The 18,408-nt window shown below is 39.3% G+C and overlaps 1 protein-coding gene across 1 annotated transcript; it reads left to right on the forward strand.

Moving 5' to 3' along the window:
- The first annotated feature begins 2,461 nt into the window (after window positions 1-2,461).
- Window positions 2,462-15,959, forward strand: BTNL2 (butyrophilin like 2). Its single transcript, XM_060163930.1, has 10 exons — window positions 2,462-2,540; window positions 4,920-5,267; window positions 6,956-7,237; window positions 8,417-8,437; window positions 11,576-11,923; window positions 12,959-13,240; window positions 13,962-14,060; window positions 14,645-14,709; window positions 15,120-15,177; window positions 15,919-15,959. Exons 1-10 carry the CDS (start codon window positions 2,462-2,464, stop codon window positions 15,957-15,959), a joined length of 1,623 nt encoding a protein of 540 aa, XP_060019913.1.
- The last annotated feature ends 2,449 nt before the right edge of the window (window positions 15,960-18,408 follow it).

Here is an 18,408-nt window from a genome sequence, read left to right on the forward strand (position 1 = left end):
CTGATTTAATTCATTATCACCAGTTAATTACTATGGTTACTTGGCATTTTGAGAATTTAACTTTTGAAGTTTTTTACTGAAAAAAAATCCTCTAACAACCCATGACATGTAGAAACTTGTAATTTTCTTTGGCATGAATTTTAATAGAGCATGCATAGACCTTGAAATCTGGAATTGTTATTTACCCAATGCCTAAATACCACCACTTATCACCTCATTTTAACAGTTGCACTTTACCCAGAAAACTAAATGAAACATGGATTTTTGAGAATTTGATGAAACACATGCATATCAGGTCATATCACTTGACAATATCAAAGTTTACCATATTTAATATCAATGGCGGTTTCAGAAGATTCTTGGCTTACATTCAAGTCGTAACGTGTAGATGTCAAAAGCTTATGATTAAAATGTTTTGATTTAACGCTTACAATGTGAGTCCAGTTATTTATTTACCAAAAAAAGTGCCAAAGATTTTCAGCACGCTGACAGCTGATGGTCTATGGCAATGCTTTTCCTTGGCATTATTGACATTTTGGGCTGTGTAATTCTTTGCTGTAGGGGCTTTCCCGTGCATTGTAGGATGTTTAGCAACATCCCTGGCTAACACCCATTGGGCGTCCCCTCCCCTGAGGTGTGACAACCAAACATGTCTGCAGACATTGGCCAAATGTCCTTCAAGGGCAAAACCATCTCCATCCCCGTTGAGAACCCTGGTCTAAGGCATTTATTCACCCTGGTTATACTCTCTCACAAATCTCTTTCTGAGCATCACTGAAGGTTAAGATGCATTTTCACAATTTCTTCAAAAGCTTCAATGATTTGGACAGCTTTTTTTCTAGAGGGCATTTGTAGGTTTCCCCTTGGCTTTCACATAAACAGCCTAAAGGAACACAAACCTATAAACTGGTTTGTAGCAAGTGTGAGTCCTTCTTATCTCACAGGAAAGGGCAGTGAAGCTTAGCACGGTCTTTGTGGGTTTTCTTTGCTTTTACTTGGTGGAATAACATGTTTCTGATTTTCACAGGAGGAGTCAAGGAGTCAAGACGGCAATTTCCTTTCATCTGAGGGGACATGACTGATCTATTTCAAGTGGCAAACTAGTACTGTTCTGTGCCGTCTTCTAATGCTCAGTCTAATTTTCCGTAAATATTTGAGCACTCTTTCAGGTATTGTGGCTTTGTGACTGGGTTTGTATCACTTTTCCTAGAGATATTTTAGATGAAAGTATGCATCACTTTAGAAAGTAAATAGTCATAATGGAGTAAAAATAATCTCCTGAACCACATGGTTCATCATCCCCATTTCAGATGACTGTTGTTCCCCCCGCCGCCCCACTCTATAAGATCGTATTGACATTAGTTTACGGGGTGATAGAAGCAGTAACTTATCATTGCTCCTGTGCAGGTTCTTCTATTTGGTGCGAAGCAAGTTTTTCTTTCCATAAACACTTGACACAGCAAATAGAATAAGTCTTAGACGTCTTTCACTCTGAATTTTTCATTTTCCAAAACTAAAGTTAGCATTCTATTTTTTTTTCCTGGTAGTTTTAAAACTTTTTAAAATCTGTGTAGAAACATTTTTTTTTTTTTTTTGTGATACGCAGGCCTCTCACTGTTGTGGCCTCTCCTGTTGTGGAGCACAGGCTCCAGACGCACAGGCTCAGCGGCCATGGCTCACGGGCCCAGCCGCTCCGTGGCATGTGGGATCTTCCCGGATTGGGGCACGAACTCGTGTTTTGTGCATCGGCAGGCAGACTCTCAACCACTGCGCCACCAGGGAAGCCCTGTGTAGAAGTATTTTTATAATGCTGGTACAATGGGCATGTTGGGTTTGCCCATCTCTGCCAGTTGGGCTATTTTTAAAAATTCATTTCTATATGTCTTCTAGATGATACTGAAAGGTCATTCAAGTCATTTCTTTGCCAGTCTTCTTCTGTATCACCATTTCCACTATTCTTTCCTTTCCTTTCCAAGGCATCCCTTGTCCCTGGGTCCTCCCGAGGCCCTAGTAATGGCTTCCTGGCTATAGCATGAGGATGCAGAGCCTTTCTGCTCTTTCCTTTACATCTTGGAGACCGTAGAGATGAAGGACTTTGCAGGAGGGACTGGAAGGAGGTCTCTGAAATTCTGCATGCTCAGAATAAATGGGTCTAAGGAGATTTTAAAAAATTATCTAAATATTATTGTCCCTTTGGCCCAGAAGACATTTTCATTTAAATCAGAAATCTTCCCTCGGGAACCCCAAATAGGTTAAAGTACAACACAGTAAGTAAGAGGTTGGAAATGATCGATAAATGCAGAGAAAGGGAACCAAGCCCATTTCATCATTTGATTGTGGAAGGTGTTGATGTTGATTTTTCTTTATGTCTACGTAACCACTGGAAACCACAGAAGTACTTGCTGTATTACAGCATCATTTAGGTACAGTCATATTTTCTCTTGTGTTTGTTCCAGGGAAGATGGTGGATTTTCCAGGGTACAGTCTGTCTGGTGTAGTTGCCTCCTTTTTCTTTGTACTGCTCAGCATGAAGCAGTCAGGTAGGATGCTCTTCTTCCCTTTACTGCATATTCGAGTGTCTCAGAGGTCCAGTCTGGGTGCAGAGTTCTAAATTCAAAAGGGCTAGTACAATATTAAGAGTGGGGATTCAGGGGTCAAAGCACCTGTGTTATAAAAAGGGCTCCTCCACCTCCAGCTGTGTTACCTTTGGAAAGTTACTTGAATACCTTCTGCCTTAGTTTTCTCATCTTCATGATAAGAATAACAACCTACCTACATCTCAAAGCTTAGCACAGCCTTTAAGATTAAATCAGACTGTACATAGAAAACACTTGAATCAGTACCTGGAACATGGTAAGTCATCCATTCTCCTGCTTCTATTTAGGACAACACTTCCGGGGTGAGAAAAAAGTGGCTGCTTCTTACCATAAATTAAACAGCATAAAAGTACTTGGAAATAAGGAACTGGAAGGAGACTTCTAAGAAATGGGGTTGGAAATCTCAGTAGCTGAATTTTGTTGGTCAAAATATTGTACCTTGAAAAGGGATTGTGAAAATTCAATGTCAGTGGGTAATATCAGAGCCCCAAGGAAAATGCAGGATTGCAAGGTGGGAAAAAACATTGGATAGGACATCAGAAGACACAGGCTCCAGACTGAGGCTGTTAGAAACTATATGATGTGGTGAGGCTTCCCTCCCTGCTATGGGATGCACCTTCCTAACCTGTAAAAGAAGTCACCCAAATGGTATGACTTCAGTTCTAGCTTTATATTCGGATTCCATCAACACAATGCAAGCAGACGTCTATCTATGTTCCATAGTGACCTTTTGAGCACCATCTACTTGATGTTGAGCATCAACTAAACGAGATGAATTTCCTTCTTAGGAGGGTTGGATCTGCACAAAGTGCAAATGGCCCTGGAGCATTTTAGGATGAGAAATAACATAATATACATGACATATGAAATTATTAAGCATAGGAACATACAGAATTATTAAACAGCTCTTCAATTTGTAGATAAAGAAGACGTCAAACATGACTTAAAATTTTATTGGAAGGCTTGAACTCTTTATACTAATCATTGCCTTTTTTTCTTTCTTTTTTTTTTTTTACACAGAGTATAGTTGCTGTACAATGTTGTGTTAGTTTATGCTGTATAATGAAGTGAATCAGCTATATGTATATATATATCCCCTCCCTCTTGGACCTCCCTCCCCCCCTCCCCTCCATCCCACCCATCTAGGTCATCACAGAGCATGGAGCTGAGCTCACTGCGCTATACAGCAGGCTCCCACTAGCTATCTACTTTATACATGGTAGTGTATATATGTCAATCCTAATCTCCAGTTTGTCCCACCCTACCCTTCCCCCCCGTGTCCACATGTCCATTCTCTACATCTGCGTCTCTATTCCTTCCCTGCAAATAGGTTCATCTGTACCATTTTTCTAGATTCCACATATATGTATTAATATATGATATTTGTTTTTCTCTTTCTGACTTACTTCACTAATCACTACCCTTAATCCACCACAAAATGTCCTTGCAAAAACTGCATTTTACATAGCCCCAGTAACTGGAGTCTTGCCCGGTCCAGACAAAAACAAAATGAAACAAAACAAAGCAAAACAAACCCAGTTCATTACATAGGATAAGACAAAAACAATTCTGAAAAGCTGAAAAATCTATTGAATAAATCTATTATCTAAATTTTAGGAAAAGTGATTACAATGTTAGTCACCAAAGTGAAATTACTAACTAGAAAATAAATCACTGTAAAATATAAAATAAATCACTAACTAATAAAGTTCCCAATTAAAAAATCAATTTACACATTAACTTATTTGAGAATAAAAACAACTCAGAGACGGTGGTTTTAAAATCTTAAAGATGAATAAATTGAGGTTGCAAATCTTAAAATCTCATCGAGAATGATGGATTTGCCCCTGAATCACACAGCTGGTAAGTAATAGATTTAGCACTCACACTAAATTTTTTTTTTTTTTTTTTTGCGGTACGCAGGCCTCTCACTGTTGTGGCCTCTCCCGTTGCGGAGCACAGGCTCCGGACACACAGGCTCAGTGGTCATGGCTCACGGGCCTAGCTGCTCCACGGCATGTGGGATCTTCCTGGACCGGGGCACGAACCCGTGTCCCCTGCATCGACAGGTGGACTCTCAACCACTGTGCCACCAGGGAAGACCATCGCACTAAAATTTTTGAACTGCATGTTATTTTTGGTACACAAGATTGTCTCTGTACAACCAAAGATGCAAATCATAATGCTGGGTTTCTCTAAAACATTGCAAATAAAACTTTCCCTCCTCCAGGTGCCCCCATTTTCATAGAGTAGACATCCCAAAGCAATCATATTGATCCTCCAGTTGGCATTTCCCAGTTTCTCTTTGTCACTCTTTTGTAGATGACTTTAGAGTGATTGGTTCTGCCCATCCTACCCTGGTCATGGTTGGGGAAGATGCCCTACTAACCTGTCAGCTCCTCCCTAAGAGGACCACGATGCACATGGAGGTGAGGTGGTACCACTCAGAGCTCAGCACACCTGTGTTTTTGTATCGGGATGGAGCTGAGGTGACGGAGATGCAGATGGAGGAGTACAGAGGCCGGGTAGAGTGGATAGAGGACAACGTTACTGAGGGAAGTGTGGCTCTGAAGATACACAACATCCGGCCATCTGATCATGGGCAGTACTGGTGCCGTTTCCAAGAGGGAAACTATTGTGGAGAAACAAGCTTGCTGCTCAACGTAGCAGGTGAGTATATCAGAAAAGACATAGGGGCTCAGAAGAAGTATATTAATTTGTGTTAAGCTTGGTTCCAATTGAAGAATTCCCTTTGAATCATCAAGGCAATTGCTCCTGTCCAGTCCTCTATCCTGATTCATTTGGAGGCAGGTGGTTCTGAAATCTTTAAAGTGAACTCACAAACAATTCCCCCAAATTTAACTTACACAGTTTTGACTATTCTTGAGGATTATTTAACATTGATGACATGTAGTCACTAGCAGTTTTGCTGAGGCAAGAATTTGTGCCATATATGCTAGTGCACAAGGGCAAGTCAATTGCTGGGTGAGCGACCCTAGCGGACTGCCCTGCATCCATGTTCTCTACTCAGCCTCAAGTACACAGTCACTGAGATGTGAACACATTGTTTCTTTGTGTAACGCCACCTCAAGTTAGAAAGTTAGTGATGAGACTAAGACGTTAAGAACATGGTGCTTTTATGGAGATTACTGTATACTAGTGTTCAGTGAATTGGGGGTTCACAGATGCTTTGGGGACATACCCATTGTGAGTGACAAGGGTCTGCATGGTGTTTTTGTGTTAGCAAAGTAGGACAGAGTCAGAAGAAGGGAAAGACTGAAGAAAGGATGTCTCTGTGGAGAAACAAATATCTGAAAAGTAAACTATCGTATGGGTCCCTGACAGGAGTAACTCCTCCATGTGCTAAAGAGAAAATCAGGCAAATCCACTTGCCTTATCAGGGAAATAGTTCTCTGGAGATGTTAACATCTCTGGCTGATGTGACCTCTTTCTGTTCCCTAACACATTTTGTCTCAACACCTATGTATGATTATTAATGTTATTATATTCAAGTTGATTCAAGATGGATGAAAGAATCCACATACTTCTGAGATGTGGAGTGGGGAGGGCACGTACTAAGGCATTTCACTATCAGGGACACTTGAAAAGAAACCATGCATTTTCTAAGCCTCTAGGTGAAGAAAAGGTGTCTCTGTCCCCAGCAAATGATAGAGACAGAACTACCATCTATGGAAAATAGAATCCTCTTCGTTTGGGTTTGAGAGTTGTGTTGAATAGAGAAAGAATTTCATGATTATATAAAACTGGGATGTCTTGACAACATTTTCCCATGGAATAGAATATTTAGATACAGAAACTCAACATGAAGCTTCCCATTTTACATGACCCAGATTATCTGTTTGCACCCCAAGTTCACAACCACCAACAAAAGAAATGAGAAGAATATTCTCCCTGGAAATGATGTCTCACTTTATATTAAATATTCTATTTAATTGGAGTCAAGATATTATCCAACAAGTCAAAGTGCCTGACACAATAATATTAAGATGAAACAGGCAGAGTCTGTGGCGTGAGGGAGTTCGTGAGTAAATTTTAACACATCTTAGTTTGCCATGCTAGAGACACAAGCAAAATGTTATTATGTCCCTTTCTCTTATTTTCATGTCTGGGTCTGAATAAAAATACTGCTCATGTGCTAAAATTTAAGGATCCAGACTGGGGTATAAATAAAGTATATGTGAACTCCAGTTTGAATGGGAAGAGGACTTTGGGCCATCTTTTGCTCCCCAGAACCTTGAACTTCTGCTCTCTCCCTATGCACTGTCATTGGACTCCCAGCCTCTGTGATTTGTGCCTCCATGGGCTTCGGGACTTAGGGCTGTGTCTTTCCACCACAGGTCTGGGGTCTGACCCTTACATCCACATGGATGGATCTGTGGAAAGCGGACTCCAGCTTGTGTGCACTGCAAAAGGCTGGTTCCCAGAACCTCAGATTTCTTGGCAAGACATCAGGGGAGAAAAGTTGCTGACTATCTCTAAGCATAGCATCCAAGATGAAGATGGCTTGTTCTATGTAGAAAGCACTCTTGTGGTCAGGAATGTCTCTACAGAGATTGTGTCCTGCTTTATCCACAGCCCCACACTCACTGAGGAGAGGGGCTCAGACATCTCCATCCCAGGTCAGTGCTCTGCCTCTAGGACCAAGATGCTCTGATTAGCAGGAAAGGTTGCAGGGACTGTTCCATAGCACTTAATATTTTTTAATCAAGAAGAATATCTAATATTTTGTAATATGCATTAAAAACTATAAAACATTTATGGCTGGAAATATATACACTATATAGCTATTGTTAATGGCATTCCAGTTTCTTTCAGATTCTGCCTTTTCTTCTTTCTTTATTAATTTTCTTTACTCACAAGTATGTGTTACATTGTAAAGGAAATACAACTGTATTCTTTCAATTGAAATGTTTTCTTGTGCTGTATTTGTGCCAGTTACTTCTAGGAGCTTTTATCATCTGAACATAATCAGAGATGGAGACAGCTGCTTCCATAGCAGCATCTTTATCCTCATTTATAAATAGCAACAAAAACAACAGCCCAAAACCCAATACAGCAGTGGAGTGTTAAGTGTCTTATGTTACTTATAGCATTGATGAAAAATGGTATTTTCAAATAATTTTAATGGTTGAAAATATCCCCCTGATGGACTACTTAAATGATAAAGATTACATCTATCTATCTATCTATCATCTATCTATCTATAAATAGATATTTCCAATCATGGAAAGATTATTGGCTTTAAATAACTTAAAATTTCACTAAGACTTTTGGGACACCCTCTACATTTAGATATAAAGAAATAAGTACATAGTTATTCATATAAATGGATACAGGAAAAAGAGTTAAAATAAATATTATATGTTAATGTTAAAAGGAACAATACATATATATACATAATTGCAAAACATATACATATATATTTATATATCTCTCAGTCTGTAATTATGGGTGATAATTGTCTATGTCCATATATTTTTATACTTTTCATGCATTTATAAAAAGAATATTATTATTTTTATGAAATAGTTAAATATCGATATGTTAAATATAAGCAGAAACAAGCAGAATCATGGGGTGGTAGAAATGAGAGTATTTTTGTTGTGCAGAGAAAGGGAAAAACAGCTGGACCACCAGGAGGTGGATGGGGAAAAATCATTATTTTTTTACATTTTATTTTTCGTATGAATCAAGTGTTTCCATAAGATGTAGAACTTTGGGGGTTTTCTTTGGGAAATATTTTCTCTCCTTTCCCTTAGACCAAATTCCTTGATATGTTATTTTCATTCTTTTTCCAGAAAAACTCCAGACAGAGCTGGGTAAGTAGAGGTGGTGGCTCTCACAAGTATACACGAGCCTCTGTCCTCTCCAGGGGAGGGTGGTGCTCCTTGGACAAAGCGTGCACAGAGAAGGTGACACCTCGTGATCCAGATGAGGAACTGAGGCATGACCTTCCCAAGTCTCACATTTAGTAGTAGAGGGACCAGCAAAGTGTAGCTTCCTGAAGGCAACTTTGCACCTCGTAACCTGCCACTTTCAGTGTTCATGGGACCCCAATGAGCCTCAGATGGATGCCTAAAATGGGTGCAGACCTAAGCTCTGGCCTTCTGGGTGGGAGGAAAGGGAGTGTGTAGGGCAAGGCAAAGGACAGCTGGCCCAGCTCTGGAGGCCCTAGTGTGAGTTTCTAGTGCGAGGAAGCAGGGCCGTCATGATAACTGGCGGCCCTCACCCACCACCTGCAACCTCTGGCCCTGCTACGGTTTCTGTACCTGCTCTTCACCCCAGTAAGCCTGACCTCATCACTGTTGGGAGGGAGCTGTGACTTTCTTAGATGCAGCCTGGGACCCTGTGCTTGGGGTGATCATTTTCCTTTTTATTTCTTTAATAGTTGGACTGCAGGTATGATTTTACTGTACCTAAGATAAGTGGTTTAAACAGTAACCAACTGATTTTTGAACCTCTTTCAGTTTCTCCTTTGTTGCCTTATCATCTTCCTCCTGTTCCTCATTTCTGTGACCTCTTCTCCCAGCCCATGACAACCAACCTGCCCCCTACCTGCTCGTTTTCTCCTTCCATCAGTACTCTGCTTTCCCTCAAGTCACCTGTTACAGGAATATATGCTTATGTGGGTGCGTGCCTGTGCACATGTTAGGTGAGTTTAAGCACACTTTTCGGCCCATGTAGGAGTTTTTGAGGAAAATTAGGGTGGCGAACACACCCCAATCTCTGTCAGAGTCTAGTGTGACACTTTGGACCCCTTTGGACCATAAAGATAAAGGAAAGGGCCTTGGGATGGTCAAAGGTAACTCCACAGTTTGAAGAGAGTGCACATCTGCGAGTCTTACCTTCCAAGTCAGATACCCTCCCACCCAGGTGACATCTGCTTGTGATAGGACAGAAACCTTGGCTGGCAGAGCTTGTTAGTTACAGATCAGAAAGCCAAGCCAGTGTTTGGGCAGGTTGACCCACGTCTCTGTCCCTTAAGAAAAATTTAAGTGAAGACTCATTTCTCTAAGTTATCTGAACCAAATTGACATGCCCATTGGACACCTAGCACACAAAATACAATCTGATGTCCTGTTGTTTCTAAGTTGTGCACACCTTCTGGGCCCACATTGAAACAATATGAAAAGACAAAGCTTCCGTGGGTTCCCCGTCAGGAGGAGGGCTGTGCCCTCAGGAGCTTTGAGGGTGAGCTCCTAATAGAGAGTAGAGTAGGAGATTCACAGCTACCTCCGTGTTTTTAGAGCTTGTGAATTAGAGCTCAGAGGCTGCTGGTGAACCGAGATTTCCTTAGAAGTCCTGAGACTGAAATCCTAGTTCCCTTCTCTGGCAAATAATGTTGTTGGTTATACAGATAATGACTAAGTTTTTGAAATGGTAATAACGTGCCTGGGACGATGTTAAGTGCTTTTCAGGAATTATTTTCTTTTCTTACAATAATTTAAAGGTGAATAGATTTATCATCATTTTACAGTTGGGAAACAGTCAATTTTAGCTCTTAATTACCAATCTCTGGAAGAGTAATTCAGTTTGAGAGTTGATTTGTACCACAGATCATGGACAGGAGTAAAAAAAAACCTCATATGGACAACAGAGATGAGGAAACAGTCTGCTTTATTACTATAAGATACATGGATGGAGAAATAGCAGCAAACTAACTACTAGTTCTTTTTTTTCCTTCTGATTCCTACTTTTGTCTTTATATTTAAAGAGATACATATGAAGTAGAGATAATATGTTTTAGGTAAAATTGAAGAACAAAGCAAACAACATGCTGGATATAACTGAGAGTCAAATTTTAGCAAGAATAGAATGAAATGATCTGAAAATTAAAATTATGTTGGCAACGAGTTTCCTCTCTAGAGAAGTACCTAGAATATTTTGGATAAATACATAATGAGGACATTTTGCCTTTGATCATTGACTCCCCGTCCAGACAGTTTACAAATTTATGCTTGTATTTCTTTATAAATGATCATTACACTTCAGCATTAGAATGGTAAAAACGTTCTACCATTTGATGGAAAAGGATGACTCTAAATATAGTATAGAGCATAATCAACATGGCCAGGACCTGATGAGAACTGAAAGTTGGGTCCAGGAATAGCCAGGAAAGCCCTCAGAGAAAATCTCCATTCTTCATAATGGGGGAATTAGACTCATTTTTATGTATTCATTCTTGCTTTGTGCTTCGTATTTTGCCAATCTCCCCAATTCTTGATCTTATAACATTTCTCAAGATCACTTGAGAACATTGACTGCTGTGTGTTTAGCGCCCCACATATGTGGGAGCTTGGGAAACTGAAATACGGTGGCTGGATCTGACTTATAAGGTATTATAAAACAAACTAGGGAAGGTTTCTTCACATTTCATTACTAAAAAGCCACCTGACTCAGTTTTGTTCCCTTCCCATTATCAAGGTCTAGAGTGGGATTGGCTCCAATGACCTCAAGTCTTATAATCTTAGGGCTCCACTCACACTGCATGGTCATCAAACTCTTTATATGGTTATTTTGTTTAACTCCAGTAAACACTTATGATTTTGATAGTGATATATTTGTCTTATGGTATAAGAAGCTGAGACATACACAGATTAAGAAGTAGTTTAAGGTTGTGCAAATTTAAAATGATAAAATTTTAATTTGATTTTAATTGCAAAATTATTTTCTTATTGGGCTATAAACTGAATAAGATTATAGGTAGGGGCTGCAGGTGTGGATTCTGTTAGTGATAATTTTCAGACAGACACACATCATGGGATGGTTCTGCCTTGAATAGGGACAACCTCTATCCTGATTCCACCAAACCTCTACCTCTCCAAGGGATGACCTTGAACCTCAGGGTTCCCCTGGGGTGTCCCTGGGTTCTAAACCCTACTCAAGGTGTTCTTACTGATGACACTATTTGCTCCAGTTTGGATCTTCCATTGCGTTTTGTCTGCTGTATTTAACAGCTTCCTTAAAAGTGATTGGACCTTCCCAGCCCATCCTTGTCAGAGTGGGAGAAGACATACAATTAACCTGTTCCCTGTCCCCAAAGACTGATGCACAGAGCATGGAGGTGAGGTGGGTGCGATCACACCGTTATCCTGCTGTTTATGTCTATATGGATGGGGACGATGTGGCTGGAGAGCAGATGGCCGAGTATCGAGGGAGGACTGCATTGGTGAGTGATGCTATCAATGAGGGGAGGCTGACCCTGCAGATAAACAATGCCAGGACTTCAGATGATGGGAAGTACCAGTGCCTTTTTGAAAAAGATGGTGTCTACCAGGAGGCTGATTTGGATCTGAAGATCATAGGTAAGGATTCTAGATAGATGTTTTGAAATCAACATTTGTTCCCACTGCTTTGACTTGCTAGTTCATGGAAAATTTCTCTGGCACCTGAAATTTTCTTAATGTCCATTCACTCGTCAAATTTTTAGTAAACTCTCCCATGTGCAGGAGCTGTAATAAATACATAAAGTCCACAAACCCTAAAGGACCAGATTTGATCCTTTGTGTGTAAATTTGTATCCTTCCCAGGATCTCCATAAAGTGGCCATATACCTAGTAAAATGTGAGATTCTTACTCCATAAGTACACAGGACTCATTATTTCAGTGTGTTTTTAAAATTCTGGGAAATATGTAGTTATTAGGAAGCATGATGATTTGAAGGCTAAACTAGATCCACCATATAAGCAAAAATCATAAATATTGACAGTATTGGCAGGACGGAGGAGGAAAGACAAAATCAATCCCTGCATCATGATTTCCCACTGCCTATGTTTGTGGGTGAGAATTGATTTTCCAAGGTTAGCAAATGCCATTGAGGACATTGCCTAAATTGTGGAAAATCTACTTGTTTCTCCCATTGATGGTGTATTCAAATTAATAAATATGTTTAGAAAACATCCATGAGAGCACATGTTAAAACTTTTAATGAACTTCATCATTTTCTGCCATTGGAGGCATGTATTTATAAGATTTTGTTCTTTGAGGATATTCTGTCTTTTTTATTTTTTATTTTTCTGGCCATGTGACTCATGACCTACCTGGTCAAAGTTATTTTGTTTCAGGTATAGAAGAAAAAAAATTGGATTTGAAATGTATTGTATCCTTTAATCTGTCCCAGAATGATTTTAGGAATACAAAGCATAAAAATAAAAATTTGCAAACAAAAGGAGACAAGTAAAGGCTCCAGCTAGTCTCGTTCCTGAGTAGAGTATAATTCCCCCCTAAGCTTTGCTTTCTTCTCCAAGTCTCTGAATCCTTCTCTTCCCCCTCTGTGCAATCACTGACTGTGTAACCACTTGCAGAGACTCTAAATTGCCTTCCTTGATCTCTATTCCCAGGTTTGGGTTCTTCCCCTCGGATCTCCATGGAGGCACTGAAGGATGGAGAAACAAAGCTGAAGTGCACTTCAGAAGGGTGGTTCCCACAGCCCCATGTGCAATGGAGGGACATGGAAGGAAAGACAATACCATCAGTTTCCCAGGACCTGACTCAAGGCAGCCAGGGCCTGTTCCATGTGGAGGCATTTCTACTGGTCAAAAGCAGCTCTGTTGTGAATGTGACCTGCTCCATCAGCAACCCCCTTCTTGGTGAGGAGAAAATGACAACTTTTTCTCCTTCAGGTTAGTGATTCCATGTGCTCCTCTCAGCTTTGGGAAATAAATATGAAGACCAACCCAAACTTACTCATTTTATTGCTTTTCTATTTTTTGTTTTTTATGTTTTCTTTCTGATGAAGTCTCTTGCTATCTCTTGCAAAGCTGGTCTTCAGGACACCTAGAGATTCTACTCTTTAGAGTTTCTTCCTGAAATTCCCAACTAAAGCCCTAAGGTTATATGGTTACATTATTATCTACTGAATTCCAAGAACTGACTCTATCATCACTATATCTATAATCTCTTTTCTTCTAATGTGAAAACAATGACATCATTTTTTCCCCCTCATGATGGGTTTTCTTCTGGATTAGAAATTAATTTTCCTTAACACCATCTTCATGGCTGTGGACTCAGTAAATTTATCCTTTTGCTGCCCTCATTATTCCAGTGATTGTGGTGGTATAATTGGAAAAGAGAAGGGGGAGAACTCTGTGTGTGTGTGTGTGTGTGTGTGTGTGTGTGTGTGTGTTTGTGTGTGTGTGTTTCTGAGAGGAGCAAACAAGAAAGTTAGCATAAACCCCCAGCCTCTCCTCAGCCTCTGCAGAGCAGGGAGAAGCAGACCCACTTTCTTCTTGACAGGACTAATTCTCACCTTCCTCTCCAGTCTAGGAGCTCTCAGATGAAAAGAACGATCTTGAAAATTTCCCAGTTTCATGATTTAATGTGATTCTGGGGTTTCCATTTTAGAGCCTGGGATGACTTTTTCATGGAAGATACTGCTTATTTTGGGATTGCTTCCTCTTGTTGGGGCTGTAGGCTTGATCTGGAGGAAGAGCTGTAGAAAAGGTAAGTTAGGGAAACAGAAACAGCGTGGAGCACACTTTGTGATGGGAGCCTTACTGTACACTTTCCCTAACCTCTCTTTTCAGCAGGCACTGAAGCACAGAGACATTCAGGGGATAGGCAATAATTGATGAAACATGAGAGTTGATGGCTTACATTCATGTAATTGAGGATCAGTGCTGAAAGAGCTCAGTTTACAGTGATAATAGAAGCAAAAGAATTAAAAGACAATAATTTAATCTCCCAGTGCACATTCCCAAGTGATTTAGTTAAGGGAGAGGAAGAAAAAAAGTGGCAAAGCCATCCTCACTTTGAAGTTGAGACTTAACTGGGATTCTGTTGGCATGAACATTTCACTAAGATCATTACAAATATGGCGACTTGCTTATTGGCTATTCCTGCTCTGCCAGTGAAGGACTTCTCATGTATTGATAGGCTGTTTTGTGTGCCCTAGAAAGTTCTTCCACTTTAAATTTCTTAAGTCATTGTAACTTTTGTTTTCCTGTTTGGATGTTAATATCATGAAATTGATATTTTAGAATATTCCTGTATTGATTATTATCAGAATGGATTTTCTTTCTTTGCAGTGAATGAGACATTGGATCCAAATACAGCTCACTCAGAACTGATCCTTTCTGAGGGAAATGAGCGTGTAGCCCACAGACGGTCATGCAGCCAGACTTACTACAGTTATCTGACGGCCTCCTCACTGTGATGGGCCAGGAGGGGCTCATCTCAGGAAGGTGGTTACAAGAAGCGGAGGTTAGGGACAGGACAGTATGGGTCCTGAGTGTTGTCAAGGACGGTGTCGTGAAGGAGTCATCTTTGTGTCAACTGAGAATGGGTTCGGGCAGTGAGTTGTTATGGAAATGAGTACTGGGCCATTTCCTCTCCTCTAAGCCTCCGCTCTCTGAAGATGTCTCTGGGACAGGTTAGAATCTCTCTGGACTACACTTCTGGATGTCTCTCCTTCTATAACATGAACAAGTGCCTTATCTATACCCCCCTAATTTTCTTCTCTGAAATTCTGGACCCCCTTCATTCTTTGGTCCCCTACTGTAGGTTCTCCTGACATTTTCCCTGCACCTAAGAGAGCCCCAGAAACACCTCCAAGGAAAACAATAACCCTGGATTCTGGAAACCAGGATTATATTCTAAGTCCCAGCTCTTTTCCCCTTTCACCAACCGCTTGAAGGGGTCTCACACGATCACCCATTTACCTAATCAAGAGGCTTTAACTTTACTCTGGCATCAAATCTGACCTGGAGACTGATCCCTTCTGTGACCTATCATATCCCAAGCTCTCTGATATCCTGCCTACGGATCACAATCTGATATCTGGTGATAAAAGACCCTTAGAAAATCCAATAGGAAATGCAATTTAGCCTAGAGGAGGAAGTGCAAGGAATGATCAAATATTTGATCGGTTTCTCTAGGAAAGTGACAATTAATTATCCAAGTGGGGGTGAGAAAACAAAAAATATGGTTAAAATGAGGTAAAGAAAATACAGCTGAATATAAGGAGAAAAATCTGATCACTAAGACATAATCTTGAAAATCACATAAAGTGTGTAATTCCTGCACCAGACTTTTTCAGAAAGTTAATTAAGAATGTGGAGTAAGGAAATTTTTCAGAAATTTTAGTCCAAGAGAAAAATGTGTTATGTGTGATGTTTATGAAAATATCAATTTCTGTTTTAGAGTGAAAAAAAGCACACAGTTTAAAATTAACAATTATAGAATAAACATAAGCAATTAATGCAACACAAGTAATAAAATGCAACGGAAATAAAAATATTTTAAAAGTCACAATGAATTAAAAGAGAGAAGCCACACATAGGAGAAGAAAGAATGTGAAGAAATAAAGATTTGGAAGAAGTCTTAAAATCTTCTGAAGTGTGAATGAGGAATACCTGCAAATGACAGGCTGCTGCTTTCTAGGAAGGCAGACATCACGGTTTTAGCTGTCCTTTGAGGATTATTCATCTGTGGCATTCTGGAATTTTCTCTTTTGGGTCATGATATGTTTTCTCTATTTTTAAACTCATAAACTTATGTTTGAAACTATGTAGTGTAATACTGTAGTATTATTATTTTACAAGTATTTTAACATTTATTTTATTTAGTTTTTAAATTTTTCCAGTAGTGGTAAAATACACATAAAATTCATCATTTTAGTCATTTTAAAGTGTCCAATTCTTATTGTTGTTTTAACTTAAAGGGAACCAAAAATCATGAACAGTTTTCAGGCCTTTTTAGACTCTGATCTTACAGTTTCTTGAAGAGAGAAATCTCAATGGCAGAATGCAAAATGGGAAAGATGTTATTACTAAGATGAGAAAGATATATAATTACTGAAATGACGTCTCAAATCTGAGTTCAATCAAAATTAGGAAGGAATGTAATCAAAGTGTATTTAATTTTCATATCCTTTAGAATTTTATTTAAAGAAAAAAATAACTGTCCAATTCTGTGGTATTTTTACCTTCACAATATGTGCAACCTTCATCAGTATCCAGCTCCAGAATATTTTGATTACTCTAAAAGGAAACTCCATAACCATTAAGCAGTTACACCCATTTTTCCCTCCCTCCAGCCCCTAATATACTTTGTTTCTGTGAATTTGCCTATACTGGGTATTTCATATAAATGGAATCATAAATACTATATATATGGATTTCTTTGTGTCTGTATTTTTTTAATTTAGTGTAATGTTTTCAAAGTTCATCCATGTTGTGGCATGTACCAGTACTGCATCCTTTTTTTTAAAATTAAAAGACTTTATTTTTTAAGAGTTGTTTCAGGTTTACAACAAAATTGAGTGGAAAATCTAGAGCACTCCCATATCCCTCCCCTCTCACCCCTTAGTTTCTTCTATTACTAATAACTTGCATTGATGTGGTACATTTGTTACAACTGATGAACTGATACTGGTACGTTATTTTCAACTAAAGTCCATAGTTTACATCAGGGTTCACATTTTGTGTGATATATATATACATATACACACACACACACACACAAACACACATATATATATGACAAAAGTAAAATATCCCAAACTGAACGCATTGTCCTTTCTGTTCCATATCATACTTCCAATACCATTTGTACCCATTTTGTTGTTACCCTCACATATCCTCATCCACATGTCCATTTGATTATACCTATTAATATTTTCCCCACCGTTCATTTACCTCTCTCCTGCTTTTATTATATCTTGCTTGTTATTTAAGCCCTTCCTTTATTGTCAGTAAAGTTAATATTCTGGACTCTGGATTTATTCTTCTTGGGTTCAAATACTGACTGCCACTTAGTGGCTGTGTGTTAGGGAACTTTTGCTATGGCAGTATACCTTCCAAGAGAGGTTGTTAAAGGGACTTGTCACTTAAAGATCTGCTAGAAGTGCAGAAAAATCTAAGTGGATCTAAGTTGATCTCATCTACTGTCAGAAAGAGAGGGTTCATTTAACAGGAGAAGCTCATATTTTATATTCTTGAAAACGTAAGCTTTGTGATAAACACCTGGAGAAGGCTTAGCTGCATTAAAGGCAAAGGAAAAACCCTCAACAGCGGGAAGAACTTGGTCAGAAAGAAAAAAATAGGCAATGTTAATGATGACTCTTTCTTCATGAAGTCTGAGGATGTTTCTCCATTCCTATTTGATGATTTTTTTTCTCTGAAAACATAAATTGTAACATCCATTCCTTTTTTATTCACATACAGTTCTGGACTTGCTGACCAGTAAGAACTTGTTTTTTTTTTTTAAAAAAAAGGCTCTTCCTTCCCAGGAGGCTTGTTCTCCTCAAATGGTTTTACAGTTATTTATCAGTCTTCAACACACCTTGGTAAAGTCCAAGTTTAGAAGTTGATGGACACCAAAGTCTGAAGAAAGAACAAGCTGAGCCATTAACTTTTAAAAGACTTGAACAGATTTCTGTGGGTATCTCCAACAGTACTGCTCAACTGAGACCCTCCCCTTTAAACATCACTCCCTCTTCCATATTTGATAACAAAAATAGTAAGAAGAGAGATTTTCTCTTTAAATGTAGCTTTAAACATATTTACTTCAAAACACAGTAAGTACCAGAACTGAAGAAAGGCTCATGAATTAACTTGGAGCTTTCTCGTGACAAATCGTTGCTGCCCAGAAAGAGTATTTCCCCAAAGGGAGCACTGGAGGAAATTCCCCCAGACATTTTCTAGCTGTGCCATTTCTCTCTCTCCCTCTACCTCTCTTTGAAAGGGGTCGGATTTATACCTAGTGAGAATGACCTACTCTTCAGAAGAAGAGCTTTCTTGGACAACATACATATAAGAAGCTTGAGCAGAGGCAGCAGAGGTGCTGACAC

The sequence above is a fragment of the Lagenorhynchus albirostris genome, chromosome 10, assembly GCF_949774975.1.
Source record: "Lagenorhynchus albirostris chromosome 10, mLagAlb1.1, whole genome shotgun sequence".
Taxonomy (NCBI): Eukaryota; Metazoa; Chordata; class Mammalia; order Artiodactyla; family Delphinidae; genus Lagenorhynchus; species Lagenorhynchus albirostris.

Coding starts and splice junctions, on each gene's coding strand:
- BTNL2 (XM_060163930.1), top strand. CDS start 2,462: ATGGTGGATTTTCCAGGGTACAGTCTGTCTGGTGTAGTTGCCTCCTTT. Junction 8,438..11,575: donor AAAACTCCAGACAGAGCTGG/GTAAGTAGAGGT, acceptor TGTATTTAACAG/CTTCCTTAAAAGTGATTGGA. Junction 11,924..12,958: donor TTTGGATCTGAAGATCATAG/GTAAGGATTCTA, acceptor CTCTATTCCCAG/GTTTGGGTTCTTCCCCTCGG.